General features: G+C 53.2%; 1 protein-coding gene across 1 annotated transcript in view; it reads right to left on the bottom strand.

Moving 5' to 3' along the window:
* Window positions 1-24,290, bottom strand: part of ARHGEF11 (Rho guanine nucleotide exchange factor 11) — a 147,819-nt gene that overhangs the window by 4,491 nt on the left and 119,038 nt on the right. Inside the window, exons 17-40 of the mRNA XM_089907299.1 lie at window positions 23,183-23,281; window positions 21,599-21,641; window positions 20,390-20,486; window positions 20,107-20,229; window positions 17,455-17,478; window positions 16,180-16,324; window positions 15,813-15,912; window positions 14,996-15,025; window positions 11,857-11,983; window positions 8,992-9,171; window positions 8,856-8,903; window positions 8,446-8,633; window positions 8,084-8,230; window positions 7,723-7,802; window positions 7,493-7,618; window positions 6,808-6,925; window positions 5,746-5,924; window positions 5,097-5,172; window positions 4,607-4,774; window positions 3,713-3,803; window positions 2,458-2,583; window positions 1,939-2,000; window positions 779-997; window positions 80-436 (exon numbers count right to left, since the gene is read on the bottom strand). Of these exons, the coding sequence (XP_089763425.1) occupies window positions 80-436; window positions 779-997; window positions 1,939-2,000; window positions 2,458-2,583; window positions 3,713-3,803; window positions 4,607-4,774; window positions 5,097-5,172; window positions 5,746-5,924; window positions 6,808-6,925; window positions 7,493-7,618; window positions 7,723-7,802; window positions 8,084-8,230; window positions 8,446-8,633; window positions 8,856-8,903; window positions 8,992-9,171; window positions 11,857-11,983; window positions 14,996-15,025; window positions 15,813-15,912; window positions 16,180-16,324; window positions 17,455-17,478; window positions 20,107-20,229; window positions 20,390-20,486; window positions 21,599-21,641; window positions 23,183-23,281 (2,953 nt within the window). The remainder of the gene's footprint in view (window positions 1-79; window positions 437-778; window positions 998-1,938; window positions 2,001-2,457; window positions 2,584-3,712; window positions 3,804-4,606; window positions 4,775-5,096; window positions 5,173-5,745; window positions 5,925-6,807; window positions 6,926-7,492; window positions 7,619-7,722; window positions 7,803-8,083; window positions 8,231-8,445; window positions 8,634-8,855; window positions 8,904-8,991; window positions 9,172-11,856; window positions 11,984-14,995; window positions 15,026-15,812; window positions 15,913-16,179; window positions 16,325-17,454; window positions 17,479-20,106; window positions 20,230-20,389; window positions 20,487-21,598; window positions 21,642-23,182; window positions 23,282-24,290) is intronic.

Below are 24,290 nucleotides of genomic sequence, written 5' to 3'. Positions count from 1 at the left end.
GTAGCCATCTGGAAGACTCAGCGCTACCCTAGCAAAATTGGGCGTGTGTCTCCCCAGTGGACACCCCAATTTCTTTTACCTTTTCTCACCACTTTGTAACTTCCTGTTGCCTCTGTGCTCGAAGCTTCTTCCTCTGGATTCCTGTCCAGCTCAGGAGATTCCCAGATCCCAGAATTTCTGGTCCTTGGGGGCAGGTGTTCCAGAGAACAGAGAGCCATGTCCTCCTGCTGGCCCCGCTCTGGCCCTGAGAGCGGGGCATTGTCCCCTTCACCCCCAGTGGGAGCTCGCCCTGGGGAGCCTGGGTCCCAGGGGTGAGAAGTGATGCTGATGACGGAAGGTGTAGGTGTCAGGTCGTCCTCGGGCTCCCCAGAAGTCTGTGGGTCCGTGGGGCGAGCTGGCAGCAGGCTCCACAGGATCAGGTGCCGCAGGTTCTCCACTGGAGGGGAAACAGGGCGATGGCTTCCTGGAAACAGTACTACACACCTCGCCAGTCGGGGGAGGGTGCAGAGGTGGCAGGAGGGCCACTGCTCCCCTCTCCCACAGCCTTCTTGGTGAAACTGCTTCAGTCACAGGGTGGAGCTGTGGGACTCTGGCCAACCAGCTGGGTGGGTGGGTGGGGGGACAGGAATGACAATTGTCTCTCTGCATCCATCTCTCCTCAAACACAACAGGGAGAGCCTTTGAGCAGGTAAGAGAGTGGGGTGTCTGCCATGGTGTTCACAATGGCCATGCTACTGGGGCACCAGGGGGCTGACGGTTGGGGCCATGAGGCACTCACCGTCCTCCAGGGCTGCATCGGCGAGTCCTTCCATGAACAGAGGGCCTGGGAGGGGCAGGAGGATGGGGTCCCTTGTCCTGCTGCCCCTGTTCTCTCCATCCAGGGAGGCAGAAGGGTGAGGCAGGGTACCCAGCTCCTCTTCTTCTATGCTGCCCTCCTGCTTGGGGTCCTCTAGCAGGACCGGGTGCTTCCCTTTGACCCTCTGCTGGGGCCCAGTGCCTGTTTTGGATGGGAGGACAGTGTAAGACAGGGAAAGAGGGAAGGCACGTATGGGTTGATCCCAGGCCCAGCTTTGGGTTCAAGGGGCTGGGAACATTGCCTGATTCCACAATGTTTACTGAGTACCTACTATGGCCAGGCACTGTCCCAGGCTCTTGGCATACATCAGTAAATAAAACAGAGATCCCTGCCCTACGGAACTTAAATTCTAGTGGACGGACATAGAGAAAAATAAAATAAGTAAATTGTCTACATAAATAGAGAAGTGCTACAGGAAAGAAGAAAACATAGCGCAGGGTGTGGGAGGTCAGGAATGCTGGTATTAAACTGAGTGGTCAGAGAAGGTCTATTGGTGCAAAGCTGACACCTGCACAAAGACTTGAAGGGTGTGCGGGAGTTAGAAGCATTCTAAGCAGAAGGAAACAGAAAAGGGACCCAGCCAGGGAGCCCACCGGGGAGACTTCTCTCTAAACATGAGACCCTAAGTTATTTCACATAAAAACTCAACGAGAATTCTGTCTGAGACCCTCCTGCCCCTGCCAACCCCATCCCGGTGACTGTACCTTCAGCCCTTTGGGCTCCCTATCCCTGCCCCCACACGGCTCCTGTGCCTGCAGGTCTGAGTGCATTCTGCTCTCCGTTAGGCACCCCCGGACCTGACCGCCCCTCTCTTCCTCCCCTGCTCGATACCTGGCACCCAGAGAGCCCAGGTTGAGAGCTCTGTTCAAGTGAGCTGGCCCACATTCGCTTCAGCCTGTTCTCTTTCCTCTTCCAGACTCTTTCTTCCTCACTGTTTCTTCTCTACCCTTATCAAAACCTCACACCTCTGGCCCCGACAGCCCTCTCCCATCACCCCCACAGGCACACCTGACCACCTCCCTACTGTGCCTACAGAAAATGGAATGGGTTGGGCTCCCAAAAAGACAGCTCAGGGGACTTACCTCCAGGTACTGTCTCAGGCTCTGGCTCACTATGGAACACCTCGGAGTCATCCAGTCCTTCCCTGAGGGAAGAAACAGCCCAGGGTGAGAGAGGATCGCCTGTTGGGAAGTCTGGCTCTCTGCCAGCCAGGAGGAGGTGGCCGTGTCGTGAAATTCCACTCGGGCCTCCTGAGTTGGGATGGGCAATGAAGGAGCAGGGCCCAAGGAGGGAGGGGTTTAGACTCCGGCACCTGCCGTCTGGCTGGCAACCCGGAGGGGAGGGTGGGTGTCGGCCAAGCTTCTCCTGATCACGATTTTATACCCCCCACCCCACTTCAGGCACAGTCTCTACTACAGCCGAGTGGGGGGCTGCAGGGGGAGAGCAGACGGCGACGGAAGGCAGAGATGTGAGGGTGCCTTCCGCCACCTGCACGCTGACGTCTGCCGCTGAGGCTGCCCATCCCCAGGGGTGAAGGGCTTAGAAGCAGCAAACGAGTGGCCTGGAGTGGGGATGGTGAGGGGGCCTGGAGGGCTAAGCACCTGCTGGGTGTGGGGCTCTGGTGGGCTGGCTCCTGGGGGCCTGAGGGCGGTGGGTGGACGGGCTTTGGGGCGGCTCCAGGGTGCCTGGTGGCGTTCCGCACGGCCTCTTCTAAGAGCTCCATCCATCTGTTGTTCAGCAGGATCAGAGAGGACTGGTGGTGAGAACAGGACCGAGGCACACAGCCTCTCCCCTTACTGACCCCCTGCGTCAGAGCTGCGAAGCCCTTCGCCAGGCCCTGCTCTGAGGACCCCCTCTGCCCAGCGGGGTCCCCTTCCTTGCAGATCTGACTGGCTGCTCACATTGGGTTACATTACTCGCGCCTACCAATTACTGAACACCAACCCTCTGTTACTCGTTGTGCTAAGCATTGTATATCTATCTCTCTCTTTTCTTAATTAATTAATTAATTTTTGGCTGCGTTGGGTCTTCGTTGCTGTGCATGGGTTTTCTCTGGTTGCGGCGAGCGGGGGCTACTCTTCGTTGCGGTGCGCGGGCTTCTCATTGTGGCGGCTTTTCTTGTTGCGGAGCACGGGCTCTAGGCACGCGGGCTGAGTAGTTGTGGCTCGCGGGCCCTAGAGCGCAGGCTCCGTAGTTGTGGCTCGCGGGCTTAGTTGCTCTGCGGCATGTGGGATCTTCCCGGACCAGGGCTCGAACCTGTGTCCCCCGCATTGGCAGGCGGATTCTTAACCACCGCGCCACCAGGGAAGTCCCTCTATATCTCTTCTTTCTCTCAAAATAACTCTCAAGAGGTAGCATTATCCACATTTCGCAGATGAAAACCCGGAGTCTGAGAAACTGCCTGACTCAACCTATCTCCTCCCACCGTGCCACGCTGCCTCTGGCTGGCCACTGTTGGGAATACGGGTGACTGAATGCCCCGGGTGGGGATGAGGGTCCCGGAGGCAAAGGCCTTCGGAGAATGTGGGCATTTGCAACGCTTGATGGGGGAAGGGAAGAAAAACCCCAGGGGAAAGAATTGGGGCCAGAGAAAGGAAAGCAGCCTCAGAAAGGCTGGAAGACTGCTGGGGACTCCTCCTCCCTAGGGCAGGCCTGCTCATGGGGTCAGGGGAGGTGACCCTGTAAACCTCTCTACTCCTGTCTTATCTCCCACTTCCCCTCAAGGCCCCGACCTGTGAATGCTCTGGGGCGCAGCCTTATCTGGCCTCCCTGTCCACATCCTCATACACCACCCTGGTCCCAAGGGGACGGCAGTTACATGGGACCCCCCCGCCCCCGCAATCAGGCAATCCTCACGTGTTCTTGTCTGATGACGTCAATGCCACCAGCTCGTAGATCTGGGGTGGGCCCAGCTCGGAGGTACAGATAATGAAGAAGGCCCGTTTATCTGTGTGAGAGAGAGAAGGCAGAAGGGTCTGCATTGGCGGCGGCAGAGGCACGACTGCAGCCTGAGCCGAGGCGGCAGAGTGCGGACTTGGAGCCCTCACCCTCGGCCGGCTAAGAGTGCAGCGCCAGACGGACCTGGGTCCTCAGAAGCACTTGGGGCTCGCTCACAGAGGACAGAGGCAATTCTGGGTCCCCTAAGGCCATCTTCACAGCCACCCCCATTACCTCTCGCTTTCCGAACAGTGAAGGCTGAGGGGTGTACGGTGCTCAGGGTTTATAAAACTGCATCACACCCATCCTCCCTTTACACCCCGCTCCAAGAGACAGACCTCACCCCCCGTGTTACAGATGAAGGAAGCAATGAGCCCAGAGAATCTGGCTGCCTGGCTCTTGCTCCAGAGCCCTTTTTGTACACATTCTGCTTCTCACTGAAATGCTCTGAGCACTGGACCAGGCTCTGGACTGTGGGCGCGTCCGTGTTCTGCAAGCGAGCTCTGCCCGTCACTTTTGCAGCAGGAAGGCCTGTCCTGCTCTTCTCTGCCCAATTCTGCTACCTCATCCTCAGTGCCCACATCCCATCCTGCCTGAACCACGCTGTCCTCCCTCATCTTGGTCCCCCTCCTACCCATCACCCTACCCCACGTTGGACCACGTCCTCCTGCTTCAGTGAGTCAGGGCTGGGAGGAAAGGAACACAGGTGGGCTGATAAGTTCTGTACGGCCCCAGATCGGCCCCGCACCACCCAGTGCTCGCTGGACACGAGTAACAGGGCTCACGGCCCCGGGGTGTGGGCCGCACGGGTACCTGTGGCCACGGAGCGGATGAGCACGGCATTGAGCTTGAGCACCGGGCTGAAGGTCTGCTTGCTGTCCGAGGAGCCCACGGCTGTCTTGCTGTGGCACTTCAGCAGCAGCTTCTCATCCTGTTTCTGCAGCAGCACGAGGAGGTCCTCCAGCAGCAGCACATGGAGGTCTGGAGGGGTGCGGTGCTTGTGAGGCGGTGTTCTCTGTGGCCCACTCATCCCCCATTAACACATGGGGTACCAGAGGCTCTTGGACAGTCATCTCCAGGATCTAGGAAGCCCTGGAGTCTGGTGACCTCTGACTGCTTTGTTTTTGGTCCTTCCTCCCCATGCTGTGCTTAAGGAGCCCTGAGCTCTCATCCCCAGTCGTGTTTCAAGCTGCCTCCTTACCATCCCTTTAGAGCACCGGGTACAGGGCTTATGATCCAGAGAGGGAAGAGCCCAGGGGCAGTGCCCTAGATTCCCTCTTGGCCCCAGTCCCCTGGCACTTACCCAAGGTCTTATCTTTGCTGATCCTCCAGGTCAGGGGCCCCTCATGGATCATCTTTCTGGTTGTAAGATCCAGACTCTGTTAAGGAGACACCATATATTCAACAAGTATCTGAAAACCTAGACATTGTGCTAAGGTGCTGGGCATCAGTGGTGAACAAGAGTAGTCCTTGCCCTCACACTCCTGTGAGGGATGCAGACAAGTAAAAAGGCAACTACAGAGTCACGTGCCACGTGCTGTGCTGGGGGATATGCCGATGGTTCTGGCAGGGGTCTCTCTCCCCGCTACTACGTGCTGTGTACTCTCCTAGGATCACTCTGCTTCACCTGCCCTTTCCCTCAGCTTTATGTTCTCCCGAATGACCTTCACCTTTACCTTGAGTTTACTCCCATCCCCCGCTCTCCCAGACTGAGTTCGAACATCTGGCCTTTATGGTAGGGCTGTCTGCCCCTGTCTATCTCGGGATGGGGTGACAATGGTAACCGGGGCTGTGTGTATTCCAGGGCCCCCATCGCGCCATCCTATCACAGACAGGCCCAGGTCTCCTCCCCTCCACCTTCTCCAGGTCCTGACTGGAGCTCTGCTCCTAAGGGTGCCCAAGAGGTACGTGCGCCATGTGGGGCTGACGACGCTGCAGCCTCAGCCTCCTACCTTGAACTCCGCTGCCAGGGGGTTGCTGGCCCTCTCCAGGGAGGTGGTATCCAGACGTTTCTGGTAGCCCTCTAGACGGTGCCGGTTCTCTGTCTGCTTCACTGCTTCATTCACGTACTTGAGAATTTCCCGGCACTGATCCCGGGCCCGGCAGAGTTTCTCATGCTCAGAGGTGCCACCTACCCACGGGGCAGAGAGGAGGTGGTGAGGGCTCCCGCCTGAGAAGTCTGTCAGAGCCTGAGAGTGCCTGGCTACCAACAGCCGCTGGCCAGTCGCCAACCAGCAGGGATGGGTGTAGATGCGCCACCCTTGCCTAACTTGGACCTCAATCGTAAGGACAACTTACACTGAGGGTCCTTGTGTTTCAGACCAAGGCTCTGAAGACACCGATAGCTCTTGGGAATTCCTGCCACAGCCACTCTACAGGTGTGGAGGACAGGAACGGGGACAGGGACTGTGGGTGATGACAGTGATGGGGTGTGTCTCCCTCTAGGAACACCTGCTCAAATCAGGTTGTGGTTCTTCCCACTTCTACACACTGACGCCAGCATCCCACACTTGAGGGTGGTGAAAGCTGCTCAGGATCCCAGGGACAGTGACAACCTGGGGTTAGACCCCCCTATTCAGCATGGTCCCCTACTCCTGTGGAGTAAGCACGCATGGCTGTATCTTTTGTGCATCGCACAGAGACGTCCAGCAGGGGGATCAACAGGGCTAAAATCCGGCCACAGCCTCTGGCGTGGGACCACGATCCTCAGAGGAGCCAAGGTGCCCTCTGTGCGCTAACCTGTGTCACTCAGATGCTTCCCTCTGATCTGCACAGACGCCCCACACAGGCCAGAGGCAGCCCTTACCTCCTCCTGCTGCTCAGCACCTTAGTTTTGCCAAAGCACATTGACAATCGTTACCTTCTTTGAGAGTGACCATAACAACACAAGGACGAAGACCCTGAAGACCAGAGAGGTCAAGTGACTTGCTAAGGACACAAAGCAAGTCAGTGCTAGAACCAGGGTCTGAGCTGCGGGCTGCTGCCTCCCAATGCCAGCCTTCTGTGAGCCCTACCCTCCGTGTGCTTGATGATGTTCTCCAGCAGCAGTGGGTACTTGGTGAGCCGCTGCATCTCAGAGATGATGAGGTCTCTAAGCTGCAGCCGCCGGCACTGGGGGTGGCTCTCAGCCTCCTAGACACAAGGAGGAACAGAGGAAGACGACAGCCTGGATTACGAGCTGGCTGTGAGCTCAGGACACGAGGATTGTGCGAATGCCGAATAGGGCCTAATCCCAGAGGATCGCTCAGAAACGGAGGTGGCAGCTTCTTGCTTAAATATTTAGGGAAAGGTTGGTGGGGGCAGGAAGACAGTAGCCCAAGAAGGGGATATGGTCAAATAAGCCACGTAAAGCAGGTATTATTCCCACTTTATAGACAAGGAAACTGAGATCCATCTAAGTAAATACAGGCACTGGTAGGTGAGCGGGGCCTTCTGATGGTCAGTCCAGTGTCTCCGTCTTGAGAGCGAGTATGTGTCAGTGTTTCTGAAGAGGGGGTGTTGGGGAGGGTGTGGATGGAGCAGCAAGTTGCCGTTTACCCTCCCCTGTAGAGAGAAGAGGCCAAGCGCCTGGAGCTGGGGGCCAGGAGCGGAGTCCAGGAGATTGTGGGTGAACCCGGTTAACTGTCCCCCTCTGCCTTATTGGGTGAGCTATGACTGAACTGGCTGCTTTCGGTGGCGATGAGGCGAGGCCGAGCGTACCTGCATGAAGAGCTGGAACCGGCTCTCCTTGCGCTGCCTGGTCTTGATCAGCTCCAGGGCGATGGACTGATAGGAGCAGAACTGCGCGGCCACCTGCTGGAGCTCCTCCCGGGCGGGGCCATCGAACTGCGAGGCAGAAGGGACACCACATGGCCCCGGCCTCACACCCCTGCCTGGGACAGCTCCCCCCCACCTCCTCTGCCACCTCCTCCAGGCCTGGGCAGCCGTACCCGAGCCAGCATGAGGTCACTGACTTCTTTGATGATGGGGCCCTCCTCCCGGAGTTTCCTCATGGCTTCACACCAGGAATCTGGGGCAAGGAAAAAAGACAGAAGTGCCTGGGGTTGAGCCGCATGGCCAGGCCCTTCATGACGAGAGAAGAGGGATCTGACGGCAGGGCCGTGGGGCAGGGTCTCAAGTCATTTCACTTGTGGGGGGCTGGTATACCGATGTTCAGGCTGCACGTCAGGTTCTCTCACCAAAGAGGACTGTTGGGGGCTATCCGCTCGGGGGGTCCTGGCATGCGGGCAGAGCTGGGGCAGAAACCTGAAGGCTGGCCAGGGAAGGGGGCAGGCGGGGTGGGCTCCTCACTGTGGATCTCGATGAGCTCGGGCAGGTTGGGGAAGAGCCTCGCCAGCTCCTCCCGGGGCAGCAGGCCCTCCTTCTTCATCCGCTGGTAGAAGATCAGGTCCAGCACCCGGAGTGTGCGCAGATGGGAAGCCTCTGTCACAAACAGCTCTGAGCGGGGGCAGGGACAAGAAGGGGCAGAAAGACAAGAGGGAAAGCCCGTCAGCAAGGATCTCATGACCTCCAAACCACCTTTGGTGCTGGTTTCAGATGGTGTGTCACCTTCTCTCTCCCCAGGGGCCGCTCTTGCCCCCAGGCCCCCCACTGTTTTCTCTACCACCATCTGCGCCTGAGGTGCCCTGCAGCTGTTCCCGCCTGAGTCTCACCGTTGATGACCTCCTGCCGGTCAACTTCCCTCTGGCTTAGCCCAGCCACCACGTCCTTGCCCACTGCATGCTGCCAGTTTTGGGCGTCGGGCTCTGGCTCCAGGTCAGACAGCTGGCCCAGATCATCTTCTAGGAGGTTGGGGAGGAGGGCATCTGTGCCGAACCCCAAGCTGGGGGACTCAATGCTCCTGGGGGAAAACAGGCAGCTCAGCGTCACACGGAGCAAAAACTCAAACACGGGGTTTGTCCCTCCGCCTCCTGCCCACCCTGCTTGCCCAGGGCCCATGGGAAGCCAGTGGGCCACGAAGAGGAGCTGCACCACCAGCTGGCCCCTGGAAGGGGAGCAGGGGCAGCTGAGCACGGCTGGGACACCGACACCTAACAGAGGCGCTACGGCACCCATCACTCACCTGCGGCCCATTTTGGGGGTGAAGGGAGGGGTTGGGTTCTCAAGAGACCTGTGGAGAGAATGTCAAATCTCAGCCACCCTCTGCTCCTGCCCGGCCCCCAAGATATCAGCGGGCTGAGCCCCTGAGCCCCACCCACCTGGTGGAGAGGCTGGAGGCAGAGGACGAGGCTGACTGGTGAAGGCGGGCGGCCTCTGCGGCCGCGTCCATGTCCACGTCGCTGCGAGAACGGGGCACGTTCTCTGCCTTCCGGGACCGCTTCATCTCCTCCCGGCCCTTCAGGCTCTCAGAGCGGCCCAGGCGAATCTCTGAGCGAGAACTGGATGGAGGGGGCAAAAGACCTTGGGGTCTTACATCTGGCCAGCTTTGACCTGCTGCCCCATCTCAGGGGTGCCTCAGCGCTTCCACCCCAAACACCAGACCCAAAGGGTCCCAACTCTACAAAATCCTTCCTTTCCCCAGCCCAGGTGGATGGAGAGAGCCTCTCAACTTCCTTGCGACTGGTCAGGAAGGGATCCCAACAGGAAGGTGAAATCTGGGGCTAACAGAATCAGACTTGTGGGGTGTCCGGATGCCAAAGACCCCAAGTCCCCGTCAGGAAAGCTGTGGACACCAAAGTCCCTCATCAGGGACAACAAGGTCCCACCTTCCCTGCCCCTGGCCATCTCGTGGCCAGCTCATCTGGCCCTCTGCTTTGGAACAGGTCGGCTCCCACCTTGGACCCTGCTTGAGGCGGATCTCTCCTTTTACGAGATCTTTTAAGAGGGAAGTAAAAGCACCATCTTCACACACTCTAGTATTCTCCACACTGCCTGTCAGAAAATTCTATCTGCTGTTGAATTCCCACCCCTCCAGTTGTGATGTGGATTGTGGATTTCTTCTGTTCTTATCCTGACAGCATCCTTCCTAGGCTTCCAGTCCCCTCTTGGGAGCAGACCAGCTTGGGAGGGTGCTTACAGGGGCCTGTTTACTGATGGGCAGGAACCTGCTCCCTGGCCTACCGTGCTTGGCCACTGAGTATCTGTGGGGCTTGATGAGATGCTGACGACTGGGTGTTGCTCTTTTTTGAGTCCTGCAGTGCATCAGCCCTGTGACAGCTGGCATCTCTGACCCCTGGCTGCCCCAGGATGGTGCCTCCCCCCATGGTCCTGCTGGGCTAGTTCTTTGCTGACATTATTACTAATCTACATCCTGCTCTGCCTCTAGGACAACAGAAGGCCTGGAGAGTCTGGAGAGCTCTTAATAGCACAGCAGGTTGCTGCAGAGAAGGAGCCAAATGCCTTGGTCTCCATTCATCAAGTCTCTCTGAACTGCCAGAGGATCCCAATGCCGCTCCCCCGCCCAGGTCCTGAGGGTTTGTCTGCAGGGTTAGAAACCATACTGCCAGCTGATGCCCTACTGAACTCACCCCCTGAAGTCTGACAGAACAACTCCAACACAGACTAACTCAAAACACTTTCACCAGTGCCCCACAATGGGTCACTTTAGCACCACAACAAACCTCCTGCAATGAGGCTCCTGGGGCTTCTTTCAAGTACTCAGAAGTGAGTAATGATCCCACCAAGAAGTGAGGCATACGACCCACCTCTGGCCAAAAATTCCTAGACTACTGCTGTCTACAATCGGGGGCTTCTTATACCCGTTTAGTTTCTACGACAACCTCTGACCCACCATGTGCCGCTGCCATTTCTTCTAAGATTGTCAGTGAACTCATAACCATCAAATCCAAAGGCTTCTGCTGAGAGGAGACGCAGAATCCCAGCGAATGTCTCAGGGCAAATTTACCTAACAACTTGAAGAATACGTTTACAAATGGTCTCAAATATTGCCTCAAAATGTTGATAGTATATCTTATAATTGTACATTTGATACATCTGTAAGATCACACCTACCCCAGCAATCATATAATTTGTATATTTAATTTACTCAGTAATATTAGAACTCAACCTCTGACCCCAGTACAAATCTAACCTTTATCTTGCCTAAATCTTTGTTAATTCTCACTATGGCAAAATCTTTTAATGAGTATTAAGCTTATAAAGGCTTAGTAGCAGCAGAAAGGAGTAACCCTGCATACAAGCAGGAACGTTTGACTTACAGTTTGATGATTAGTTATTTCAGGGGTAAAACAGTCTGACTAATCAGGCTGCTGCATGCTGGCTTGCCTTTGGGTCTGCCTTTAGTCCAGCTCAGCAGTGTACACAGGAACTAGTTTTGTGTACACAAGACCACATTTACTGTACCTCAAGTGTGCCTTAAGGAATTTGCAGGGATGTTTCTGACTTCAGGCAGTTCTCACTTGAAGCGCTGGCTACAGAATTTTAGACGTGACCTGATGGCTGTCGTGCCACAGTCAAGAGCAAGTCTAAGAGTACGTTTCACCAGCAGAGAAGGGCTCTTCTTAGAATCTGGCCAGAGGTGGAGAATGTGAGCGATGTCACAGCCTCCATTCCCCTTTTGCTTCTTGAAGGAAGAGCAGTTTGTTTTGAATCAATGACCTTTCTATTTCTTCGCTGAGATGTACATCTGAGGCCCAAGTTACACCGTCTGCCTTTAAACCAGCCAGCAGAACCTCATCTCTAACTCTCTTCTTCACCGACGCCCCAGGCTGTCTTTAGCCTGACTTCCTTATTGCCCAGGATTTCCCTTCGCCCCACTCTGTACTCTTCTCTAGCTTTGTCATTTAGGGTTTCCCGACTAGCTGCTTTATAACATAATCTAGCTCATTCTTGGGGTGGAGGCTACTGCGTGGCCAGGGGGTGAACCCAAAGGGAATTTTAAAGGCATATGGTTCTCGGACTGGAAGGTCAGGGGCCCTGCTCTCTCTCCCGCTGGCCTGATCACCAACACATAGGCGGGAAGGTTGGGGGAGAGGGAGAGAGCTCTACAGTGGGAGCCTTACAGTCTAGTGGGGGGTAAAGTAGCTGGCATTGAACCTTAGCCCCGAACCCTGCCCACGCTCCCCTCTCTGGGCGGCCAGCAGGCCCCAGCCAGCCGCTGCTACCTGTCGCTCTCCAGCAGGTCCTCGGGAAAGCTTCCTGTGGAGAGTCGCTGCGTCCCGGGCTCTGGGGCGTCGCACTGCTGGCTGTTCTCAAAGTGCTGAATGATGTTCCTCACGTTGCCTGGCTTGACTGGAAGCAGAAGAAAGATAATGAAAGATACTCTGCTCTCTGTTCAGGGATGACTTCTCGGGGCCCTCGCTCCCCTCTAGCCCAGAAGACAGCGATGAGCAAGCACGGATGAGAACAGCATGGGGCTGAGGGTCAGGAGACATGATAGGAGCCCTGGCTCTTCTACTGTGTGGCGTGGCACGGGCAGTCCCTCCACCTTTCTGGGGGCTACTCTTTCCTGGGATGCAAAATGAGAGGGTTTGAAAGTGCATTTGCTATGGATATTTCTTTTGGCTCTCACATTCTTTATCACAGTGGTTCTCATGCTTGAGAATCGTTACTAGGTTATTCCCAAGAGCCATATATGTGTTTTAAAAAAAAAGATATCCAGGAAGACCCAAAACACGTCAACCTTGGTATAATTTGGCCAGGTTGCCAACTTTACCAAGCACTTCTCAAATTTATACTACTTTTAGAGTTCACTATTTCTGGTTTTCCTTGACTCTCCTTTCTGTTCTTTCTGCCCTCACCCCCAGCTCTTCCTCCCCATCATTAAAGAATCAGACCCTCCATTACCAGTGAGGGGGGTCTTAGGAGGAACAGAGGAGAGATGTCACTCTCCGGCATTCAAATTCCAGATGCTTTTCAAAGCTAAGACAAAAGAGTGCTGTTCTCGTTCAAAGTAGAGAAGGCAGGTAAGAGAGTAAAAAAGGCATAGGTGATGCCATGTGGAGACCCTGGAGAAGAGAGCTCAGGCCCAGGGGCTCAGTGGCTCCTATCTTCAAAGTTGATTAGCTCAGCTCCAGGTCCAGGATGTCAGAACAGGAGTTGGGCTAAAGATGCTGCTCTGCCCGGACCAATAGGAAGGATAATGGGATGGGGAAGGCAAGACAAACAGCCCCGGGCGCCAGGCCCTGGTCCTAACCACACTAACCAGAGATTCTGACATCGACATATACAAACTTATAAATCTCCCTCTGTATCTAAACTTGAGATTCGTAAGAAAATTTCCAAGCCAGAGGAAACAGAAAAACATTTAGCTGGTCTCTTCAAAGCTCACAATTTCATATCCTTTAGGCAGGTCATGTTTTTCTAAAACTGCAAAATAGGTGGCTGTGTATATGTGTTAGGAGTAGGGACTGTTACCATCACCCCCATTTTGGAGATCTGAGTCAGATCTGCCTGTCCCAGACTGTGCATCTGGGCCTTGGGGCAACTGCAGCAGCCAGGGTCAGCTGTGCAGCCACAGCCCGGAGCATCCCTGGCTGGGTGATGACGTAGGAGCTGGGGAACGTCCTATAATAGAATGCCTCCGGGCAGAGCCTATTGCTCCCTCTCCCATGGGCCACTTGGAAAAGGCCCAGTTCTTGGGATATAGTTACACCCTAGCTGTGACAAGGAACAGGTGTGGCCCTGAGATTTGGTATAACTGAATAACCCAGAGTAACGGGAAAAAGACACGTAGAAAGGAACGCGTTTTTGAAAAGGGCAAAGTTTTCATCAGTAACCTTTGCTCTCCCTTCCTCCATTCTCTGAATAACAATGAAACTAAACAAAAGTGAATTATATGTCACTAACAATCAGATACGTTCACTGATAAACAGGGGCAATGGCTGATGCTCCGAAACAGCAAGGTTCTCAATGCTGAGGCTTTCTAGCTTTGGTGGGTGTTTGGTCTTTAGATACGCATACAGACTTGTCTGATGTCCTGGGAACTTGAGAACATCAAATCAAACCATGAAATGACAATAGAAAGATATGACTCAAAGAGATGGTGAATACCCAGCATACTTATCCTCTCTTGGGATCAGCAGCCCTACCCTGGGTGTTCCTGTTGCCTCTCAGGCTGACACAAAGCAAGCAGCTTGGGCAGGGCTGCTCGTCTCAGGCCTGCTGCTTGCCTCATGCCTGCCTCGGGCAGGGTGGATGGGAGGAAGTATGTGTTAAAAACTAAGGGCCTGGGTTTCAAGGCCATTCTTTTATTTTTTCCATTGTTTTATAGACTTTCCCCCCCTAATATTTCTTTACTTATATTGTTTAAAATAGCATAACAAGTCTAGGAATTTAACTTTAAAAATAATTTTGAAAATCATTATCTTTAATTGTCACTTTATATAAAGTGAATTCTAGCAACAGATTTCCTGATTGCCTCTCACTGCTATCTCTCCCCTTGATTTACTACAGAACCTAGAAAATATTAATCACTTTAATTGTATGCATATGGACCTCACTGATGGGAAATGAACCTGCCCAGTTCTAGGTTCTAAGCTCCTCTGGGTTAATGTCTGTTATATATGTATTTATTTTTGATACATAGATTCTAGAAGATATTAGGCCTCTAACATACATACGTTAGGGTCAGTCTCTCTCAGTGACGCTGTGCTGGCAAAGGTAAGAGTCGGGAGATGAAGGTGCTACAGTGAAGGACTTAAACAAAGGAGATGATAGAAATGAAAATACCCCAAGGCAAAACTGCTGAAGACCCATTAGGTACTAAAAACAACCCCATATAACACTCAAAACTGAGGATTTTATTATTATTTCAATTGAAAACAAAAATCTGAGGAACTTGTACAGGACATTGCAACATGCGAGGGTTCCCCTCATTTACATAGAGCCCTGGACTTTTGGAGCCGCATCCACGGAGAGCTGACAGAATGAGAGCAAGGCCGCAGGCCGTGCACCAGTCTTGGAGGGCCTAGAAGCTGGCCTCTGCCAGCACTGCCAGGAGGAGCTGCACGGTGCCGGGGGGCAGTGCCCCGGCCCCTCCCGCCCTGCCTTAGGTAGGCAGAGTCCTGTGCCCAGCGTGAGGGCAGGAGCCCCTGGGCAGGCACCCCTGGGCAGGCGTTTGTGTCATGGGGAGCTTTAGCAGCATGGAGGAACATACAAGAGTAATGGAGTGAGGAAAGGGAGGGAGGAAAGAGAGCCAGGACAGGAGGCGATGAAGGAGAGGGGAAGAAGGGCAGACAGGACTTGGGAAATGGAAACTCAATGCTAATGCAAAGAAAAACCCAAAGAAAATGGTCCTTTTACCTTCCACAGGGGACAAGGGAATATGAAATGCTAAAAGAAAACAAACAAAAACAAAAGTAAACCATGAAAAGTCAAATTAATGTTTCAAGAGTCAAAATAAAAATTACATCAAGCTGGAAAGTGAAAGGTAGTGGCAAAAATCAGGTCTGATCTAGTAGAGTCCCCTCCTCTCCCCTTCCCCCAAGGCAGCGGTTTCAGGAAAGGCAGGAGGCCCATGCCGTGGCCCTTCCCAGATCCCCAAGACTAACACTGGGGCCTTATGATAATGACTGGGAGGGCCAGCAGCAATGTCCAGACAGATGACACACAATTGGGAAGAGATCGGTGACAGGATCCATGGAGGTCTGGATTACTGATGGCATGAGGGGAGCCTCTGGGTCCCAAACCTGCTCCCTTTCCACCTAGTTCTGCTTAATTGAAACCCTCCATCAAGGGCCCATAACTGCTCCCAACACACAGGCCCTCAGGAGGACAGACAAGTCCATGGATGAAGGTGAAGGAGGCACTGACTGTCAACAGGGCAATCTTGCCAAGGGGGAAATACTCCTCTGCATGGCTGTTCAGTATCTACAACTGTCTCTGAGTTCCTAGACCCAGGGACTGGCTTGGCCTTCTTGGCTCTGAAGCAGTTCCCTGTACCTCAGGGGCCATCACTGGGTGTGGCAAGGGGAGAATGCAATAGCACCAAGAGGAAGCTGCGACCTCAGAGTTTGTTTGGGCCTTTGGCTGCCTGAAGCACAGGAAGGCCCTCTGCCAACATGCTGGCCTGTGAAGGGGCCGAGGTCCCTGTCCAAGGCTTTGCTCCCCAAATACTCACTGCTCTGGGAAGAGCTTTTGGGCTTCCCGATGTACTTGAGGATGGGGTTTCGCTTCTTGTCCTCCAAGGCATCCTTTTCTTTCTTGGAATTGCTGCTCTGCTGAGATAAGAGACACTAGGGTTTGGAGAAGGTCCCAGTACCCAGACTGGGCCACTGGTCACCGTGCTACTGCCTCTATGACTAGCCCTAAACAAGCAACAGGAAAGCAGACTCATGCTTGTATCTGATCTAGCACATCTGCTTCTGGTCTGGGACTGCAGGGAGGGAGAGGGCTGCTCTAGTTTGGGGATTCTCAATGACTCTCCCGGTCTGCCTCAGCGCAGGAACCGTGCCAAGAGATGATTCTTTCTAGGGGAGCTCTGTCACCTTCTTGGTCTTCGGGAAGAAGGGTAGCCATTTGTCCTTGTCAGGAGCAGACTGGGCCTTTTCAGCTGTGTTGGAAGGTCGTGCTTCTCGAAGACGGATGCCCGCATGGCTCATGTAGGTATTGAGGGCGAAGTCCATGGGGGCACTGTAAAACAGGAATGGGGGCGGTGAATCGGCAAGCACCAGCAGGTGGAAGGGCTGGGACTGCTTTACACAAGCTCCTCACCACCACCCAGTGGGGTGGCGAAGGGCCAGGGCATTCAGCGGGAGGCCCAGAATATTCAGATGGGACAGCAGGCAGAAGCCGGAGAAAAGTCTTGGCTGGCATGACTCCCAGAAGAAATCGTATTCTTCTCCTACGCAGAACGCTCCCTAACGAGGGGACAGTGGTCAGCGGAAGGACGTGTCAGTTCCCCAAAATATAAGCAACTAATAAGCCATGGGCGACAGTTGAGGCCCACAGCTAATGTCCTCAAGCGTACACACAGGGGTGGGGTGGCAAAGGGATGCGGAGAAACGCCAACCGGCCCCTGCAAGTCCAGGTAAGCTGCCTTTGCCACCACCCACCCCAAGTACAAGGAGAAAAAGAGATGGAAATGATCTGTCAAGTAGCTTCCAACTGCCACAGATGAAACTGTCCAGAGCTCTGTGTTTAAAACTGTATTTGCCTCTCAATTCAGTAGACAGATTACCCACTTTGTGGATTCAATGAAGCAAATGTTTCGGCCCTGGCTTTCGTCTTCTCTGAAACAGACTTCTAACCCCATCTTCTCTCCCTTATTGAGTGCGTGTATGCTCAAGGAATGCACCCTCATTTTAACACTGGCTACTGAGAAACAAAGGGACATGTATATAGGCTTCAAGGAAAAAAAAATGTGTCAGCAGAGGAAATGTGTTGTACCCTAGCTCCCCTCTGCAGGTGCTGCTAACACAGGCTGATTCTATCACTGCTCCTTCTTTCGGTGGTTTACGAGAAAGAAGTGGGGAGGCAGACACAGGGCTAATGTGGGTGGAGAAGAGGAGGCCAGGAAGGGGAGTGTTGGCAGCTTGGTGTCTTCACACTGAGGAGCAGACCCACGTCCCAGGCAGTGATCCCCGAGTACCAGGGCCTGGGCCTCGTGACCTCCTTGTGGTTACACAGACATCTGGAAACTAAACTTGGACAGACGGTGATCCTCTGGAGCTAGGGACTCGCCTATGATTGGCAGAGATGCAATGCCCAGTAGCTCAACCCCACTCCTTCCCACCTTGATTCAACTGCACAGACTCACTCACCTCCTGTCTTCCTCGTATTTGGACCTGGAACAAAAGAAAAGAACAGATGACTCAGACTGCAAAGGCAGAGGCTCGTCCGCCTGTGCAAGACTGGGAGGAGGGTAAGTTCTTTCCTAGAGGAAGGGAGCGGGTGAGGAAAGGGAGGAGGATGATAAAAGGTCAGACTCAGACTCCTGGTCTCAGCTCTGGAGCCAGCTTGGGGCTCAGGAGGTGAGGGTTCTCATTCCTCTGAGGGGCTCAATTAGCACAGACTGATGGTGATGATGGTGTCCTTAGCCAGCTAAAAGGAAGGGGAATGAGGCAAATACAGCTTCTCGCTTGGTATCTGTTTCAGCCTCTGAAGCTACCACAGAGGAAAAGGCTCCTCTTTGTGTCCACCTAGAACTAAATTAGAAGGGTTGGGCTGACACTGAGGCAAGAGGAAAGAAGATGAGGGCGCAGAGATAATACCTTGAGACCTGATTCAGAGGAACCTATTTAAAAGCGGTTAATGGTAACAGCAACTAATGCTGCGTGCTCACTACGGGCCAGGCACTATTCTAAGCTATTTACACGTATAATATTTACACGTATAATTTATTACTCAAAATAATAGGTCTCATATCTCCATTTAATGAGGCTAGCGCTTCCTTCTTTTAAATAGAAGCCTTTATAAGCAGGGTGCCTGTGCTGTCCATTATAACCCCACAGAACTCTGTGGTGTCTATGACCTCAGAATAGGCTCGGTCAGGTTTTGCCACCATCCCTGGCATGGTCGGGGTGATTAGTGCCATCTGACTGCTAGGGAAACTAAGGCCCAGAAAGATTCAGGGTTTGGCTGAGGGTCAGAGGGTTGTTTTCAAAGAATATACCCTTCCTGTGGGGCCTCATCTGGTCTCATCTCCAACCCGGATCTCTTGTCAAATGCCAGATTCATCTATGCAGTTGTCTACTCAAATCTCCAGTTTGATGTCTAAAGATCTCGGATTTTGACATGTCCGAGACTGAGCTCCCGGTTTTCTACCACAAAACTGTCCCTCACACAACTGTCCCTAACTCGACTGATGGCACCTTTGTCCTTTTAGTTGTTTAGGTAAGAACTGTGGAGTCTTCCTTGGTTTTCCTTTCTCTCACATCCTATACATCAGTTTTTAGGAAATCCTCCTGTTGGTTCTACTGTCAAAATATACTTGGAGCTGACCTCTCTTCACACCCTCCATCGTCAATTCTCTGGTCGGAGCCCTACTGCGTGGGTTCCCGTAACTGATCTCCCTGTTTCGAACCCCTCCTTGTTCTCCCACCACCCTCCACCCACCCTCGAGTCTCTCACAGCTCCAGTGGCTCCTCATTCACTGAGAGAAAAAAACTAAAGACCTTAAAACAGTCCACAGGCTCTGCGAGGCTGCTCTTCCTGTTACCTCTCTGATTCAGCACTGAGCTTCTCAATCTTCTCTGGCCACACTGGTCTCCTACGGTTCCTCAAATACGTCAAGCACATTCCTACTTTGCCCTGTTGCCTCTGCCTGGGATGCTCTTCCCCTAAGATATTTCCAAGGATGACCCCCTCACTTTCTTCAGTTGCCCAAATGTAACTTTCTGGATGAGGCTCTATTTGAAATTGCAACCCACTAGCTCAGGTGCTCCTGACTCCCCTCAGCCTGCTCTATTCCCCCCCACCCCCAGCCTTATTTTCTAACATAGTATATAACTTACTTATTTATTATATACTGCTTTCTCTTCCCACAATAACATAAGCCCCACAAGCACTGCTGTTTGTTTATTAATGCATCCAGGAGCCTAGAACACTGCTTAGTGTCAGTGGGGACTCCACAGAAATTTGCTGGATTGAAATATCACTCTTAGTAGAGACTATCGAGATCATCTAGCCCAATCTCTGTCATTTTAGATGAGACCAAGGTAGATGACATAGCTTGATCAAGGTCACACAACTACTCGGGACTTCCCTGGCAGGCCAGTGGTTAGGACTCTGCGCTTCCACTGCAGGGGGTACAGGTTTGATCCCTGGTCAGGGAACTAAGATCCCACATGCCTCGCAGCGCAGCCAAAAAAAAAAGTCACACAACTATTGAGTGGAAAGAAGTACTGGGGTGAAAAATCTACCTCTAAGCCTGCAAGTGTCCCTACAAAGTCATCCCAGGCACCTGGGACACTTTTAGAAAATAAGACTGGAAAGATGCAACCACAGCAGCTGTGCCAGAAGTTCCTTAATAAGTTTAGTTAGGCTAGTCCTCTGATGTGATTAGTTAAAAATAGTCCAATTTCCCATGAACCACCTGCCTCCTGAAGGAACTTTATTCCCTGGAGAATCACAGCGTGGTTCTCACACTCAGCATCAGATATGACCTTAGAGCAAAAAGGGAGAACTGTCAAGAAGAGGCTAGGGAGGGGAAGCAGAAAGCTCCCTGCATTCCTGGAGCCCGTGGTTTGTCATAATCACCAAATTACTGTCAGGAGCCCCAGGCTCTGCAACTCCCTTGAAATTCCTGCAGCCCCAGCCTGAGAAATGAAGCAAGAGGGCTGGACTCTCCCCATCTTTCAGGGGAAGACGGATCAGGCAAGCAGTGGAAGAGGGGGAGAGGTTGGGAAACAGACCCACAAAACACGTCAATCTGCGCAGCATGTTCAGGGGGTAGAAGTGGATCGGAGACTCACAAAATGTCTCCTAGGGCAGCCAGCTGCTTCTCTGCCACCTGGCGCTCGCGGAGAGGGTCCCCATCCAGGTCCAGAAGGTCGTTTTCACCATACAGGCTTCCCAGCCCCAGAGTGCGCTTTGTTCTGAGCCAGAGAGACACACAGAGAAAGAAACACATGTACATCATTGCTGGACAGAGAGTGAGGCACACATACACACCTCACAAGAGATGCACACACACCGCAGTGGAAAGAAAACGGGCGAGGAGGCAGGGGAGAGAGCAGGACGGGGGGCGCCGGGCACCTGTAGTCATGGATCTGCTCCTGGATCTCTGGCATGGCTGCCTCCTGAGCCTCACAGAGAACAGCGCGCACGTCCTCACCATTCCGCAGGCGCAGGTCTGCGGTGGGAGCCGAGGGGAGACAGATAGGGGAGGGATGTCAGGAGGAGGAGGTTATATCTGCTGAGCACCTTCAAGCCTCTTAGCTCCCTGGGGTACCGCGAGGGAAAGCTGGCTTTCTGCCCTCCTGTTAACCAAGGGAAGTGGAGGCCTGGACCTACCAGGTCATTCCTGAATTCAGGACTGGAATCCTGACATCCAAGTCCCAAGGCAAGGACAAAAACATTTTCAGGCTGTTCTACACTCCATTAAGTGGGGAAATATTAAAGTCCCTCTTTGGATGTGTCCAGACGCTGCTGCCCTCTGGCATCATGTGCAAACCTCTGAGAGGCTCATTCTCCTTCCACTGACCCAGGGCCAGCTCGCAAGGCTGAAAAAGGCAAGGAAACCTAACTCCCCACCAGAAACTGGAAGGTGTCTCTCCTGTCCCTACATTCACCCTCTGCCTGTGCCCATAAGCTTTCCTATCATCTGGGCCTGTAAAGTGCCTCTTTTCCAAGGCAGCTTCAAACTATTAGGTCTAGAAAGCTCCCATGATTAGCCTCTCAGACTAACATCCTCTTTCTACCACCTCCCTCAGCTCTTCTAGTCGTGGCTTGAGAGTGAGACAGGAGCAGAGCAACTGCCTCGTTCCCTGCCTCCTCACTCTGTGTGAGCTGAGGAACTCACGCAAACGAAACCAAAAGAACAAAAAGACTCCAGAGATCCTGACTCTCAGGTGGGGTGGAGTGAGGCACTGGTTTCTGTATTTTTAAAGAAGAATTCCCCAAGGGATCCTGATGCTCGACCAGGCTTCGGAATCCAATTTCCTCTTTGTACAGATGAGCCGACTGAGGCCCAGAGAGGTCACATGGAAGGTTGGTAGGAACGACCCCGCTCTCCTAACCAAGCCTTGTCTCCCTGCGACAAGCTCCCAGGCAGGGTCCGTTCTGTCTGTGCTTGTCCATAAGCTACCGTGAGGAGTTCTGGAGGAACTGTCCCTATTTCCCCCTATCTGAGAACAGCTGCCCAAGGCAGGGACTATGTCCCCCCGACCCCTCGCCCCTTCCTGAGGGCCCAGCACAGCAAGGTGGACACCAAGAGGAGACTAACCGTCCTAGGAGCCAACTTACCAATTTCAGCCTGTAACATCTCTGGGACCTTCACTCTCAGAGGCTAAAAGACAGAAGGGTGGGGGCAGAAGTGGTGAGATCCACACACCCCAGGGGATGTGGGAGATACTGTGCAGAGGCAAGGAGGGCTCCAGAACACTAGCTTCTCTCCCCCTTTCCCTACACTACCCTACCCTCCACTCACCTCTCTCCAACTGAATTCTAGGCTCGGGATTTGAGAAGTGGAATCTGAGGTGGCAAGGCAAGTTGGGACTCTACTCCGAGGGTGGCACCTGTACTCTTCCCACTCTTATTTCAAGGACATCAAGAGGCATGGAATGGAGAGGTTCCCAAAAGTGGACTGGTACCAATTTAGTAGCATGGGAGAAATCTTGATGAGGCGATTTGATGGGCTTCCCCGCTCCTTCACTCCCAAGGGAAAACTGGCCTCATGTCACCAAGTCTTCCAGTGAGCAGAGCGCCTGGCTTTTGCTTTACGGCTGCCTGCCCGCTGGACATTGCGGTGGTTCCGTAACAGCCAACAGGGAACAACGAGCAGCTCTAACCTCCTTACTCAAGACCCACTGAAGGGGGCAAAAATAAAAATCTTGGGGAAAAGCCGTTTATTCCCCAGTCTCATTAGTCCTAGTAGCTTGCTGCCAGATGAATAAAGTCATTTTGGAATTAGTTTAGTTGATCAGATTAGAAAGTCTAAGATGGGAACTGCCCTCTGCAGGCCGAGGTGCTGCCGCCGGGGGATCCCTGACACATCCCTGGGAGCTATGTCCAGATGCAGCGTGCTCATCCACCCCAGACACTCTGGGGTCCCCTCCCTCTGAACCCTGCCTTGGGGCAGTAAGAGCACGTCAGGCTGAACTTCAGAAATCTGGGCTCGCCTCTTGGCTCACTGATTTCTATCATCTGATGTCTCTGGGCCTCTGTTTCTGCATCCCAGGGATGGGCAAGGCAAGGAGAGTTGAAGGGAACCAGGGCATTGATCCAGGGGAGAGTAATTAGGACTTGGTGCAAGTTCTTTTTCTCCAAACATTTCAGAGAGAGGCAATGTGCACTCTACCTTGCTACATGTGGGCAAAAGAGGTCCAGAGAGGAGATCAATCTTTAGAGTGGAGCTAGGAACAGAATCCAGGAATCCTCTTTAAGAACCTGTCTCCAGGGACTTCCCTGGCAGTCGAGTGGTAAAAAATCTGCCTCCCAACGCAGGGGACGTGGGTTTGAGCCCTGGTCGGGGAACTAAGATCCCACATGCCGTGGGGCAACTAATCCCGCGTGCCACAACCACCGAGCTCGCACGCCTCAACTAGAGAGAGAAAACCCACCTGCCACAACTAGAGAGAAGCCCACGCACAGCAACAAAGAGCCCGCACGCCGCAATAAAAGATCCCGCATGCCTCAGTGAAGATCCCACGTGCCGCGACTAAGACCAGATGCAGCCATAAAAATAAAATAAATATTTAAAAACCCCCCAAAACCAAAAAAACCTGTCTCCATTCGGCCTGAGTGTTTTGCTTAGTTTTTCCTCTGCCTCTGAATGGTCAAACAATATAATAAAGTTGAAAATTGTAATCCAGTCTATGACCGCCTTACCGCATTTTTCTCTAGGAAAATATTCCAGATGTCTTTTCCCAAGCTTCGGGAATCCTTGGGGTTTGTTTGCTGATAAACTTCTGCACACAAGTAAAAAAGCTGGGAGAGAGAAAATGGATTAGAGCAGTGATTCTCAACCAGGAGTGCTTTTGCCCTCCAGGGGACAGCTAGTAATGTCTGGAGGCATTTTTGATTTATATCTGGAGAGGTGCTACTGGCATCTACTGGGTGGAGTCCAGCGATGCAGCTAAAGATCCTGCCATGCACACGACAGCACCCCACAACAAAGAACTCCAAAGGTCAGTGGTGCTGAGGTTGAGAAACCCTGGCTTAGCACGTTTCAGAAACCTGTGGTAAGTCATCCCCACCCCTTGGCGCGCGCACACACATTCCCCCAACGCAATCTCTCCTCAACCCTGTATCCTCTCCACACTTGACATTTTGTCTTGCACTTGTTTATCTGTTGTTTTAAAGGGTTCAGGTGTTATTTCTCTTTGTGCTGTGCCTCGTCTTCATTCAGGAATGCTTCTGAGATACCAGCGCTTGGGATGTACACGCAGGTAGGTGTTCACTGAACACCTGTTGAGCAAACGGATGCTGACTCTGGCTTCTAACAGTGGTAGCCCCGGAAAGGAAGAGCCGCAGTGCATGCCACGGGCAACAAGTTTATTCTGGAGAACATGACAGCAGCCTCTCTCCTTCATCCCCCTTCCTAAGCAGCTGAGCAGAACGACAGAAACTGGTAAGGCTGCTGGCTCTGGGCACTGTCGCGGAGCACCCCGACCTCCATCCCGCCACGATCTTCCTTGTCATCACCTTCAGACTGAAGACCTTTTACCACCTTCCCCCTCTGCCAAGCTTTCTTGCAGTAACACTGTATACTTGCAAAGGGCTGCTCTCTCAACTCCCCACTGTCAGTCTGTATCCACCTTCATTCCAAAAACCTAGAAAGACCATCTCCTCCAAGCAGACCCAGAACGACAGCTTTCTTGGCCCAGCTCTCCTGTTCCTCCCTGTGCTATCGATGCAGTTAGCAGTGAAGAATCCCTTCCACCTAGGTTGCACCTTCTCTTCTATTTTGTCTCTGTCCTCGAGATGCCTGACCATG

Source organism: Delphinapterus leucas, chromosome 1, assembly GCF_059928025.1.
Source record: "Delphinapterus leucas isolate spDelLeu-1000000601 "Yukka" chromosome 1, BTC_Dleu_Yukka2, whole genome shotgun sequence".
Classification (NCBI taxonomy): Eukaryota; Metazoa; Chordata; class Mammalia; order Artiodactyla; family Monodontidae; genus Delphinapterus; species Delphinapterus leucas.
The sequence above is the reverse complement of the archived record's forward strand: the minus strand, read 5'-3'. Positions and strand labels throughout refer to the sequence as shown.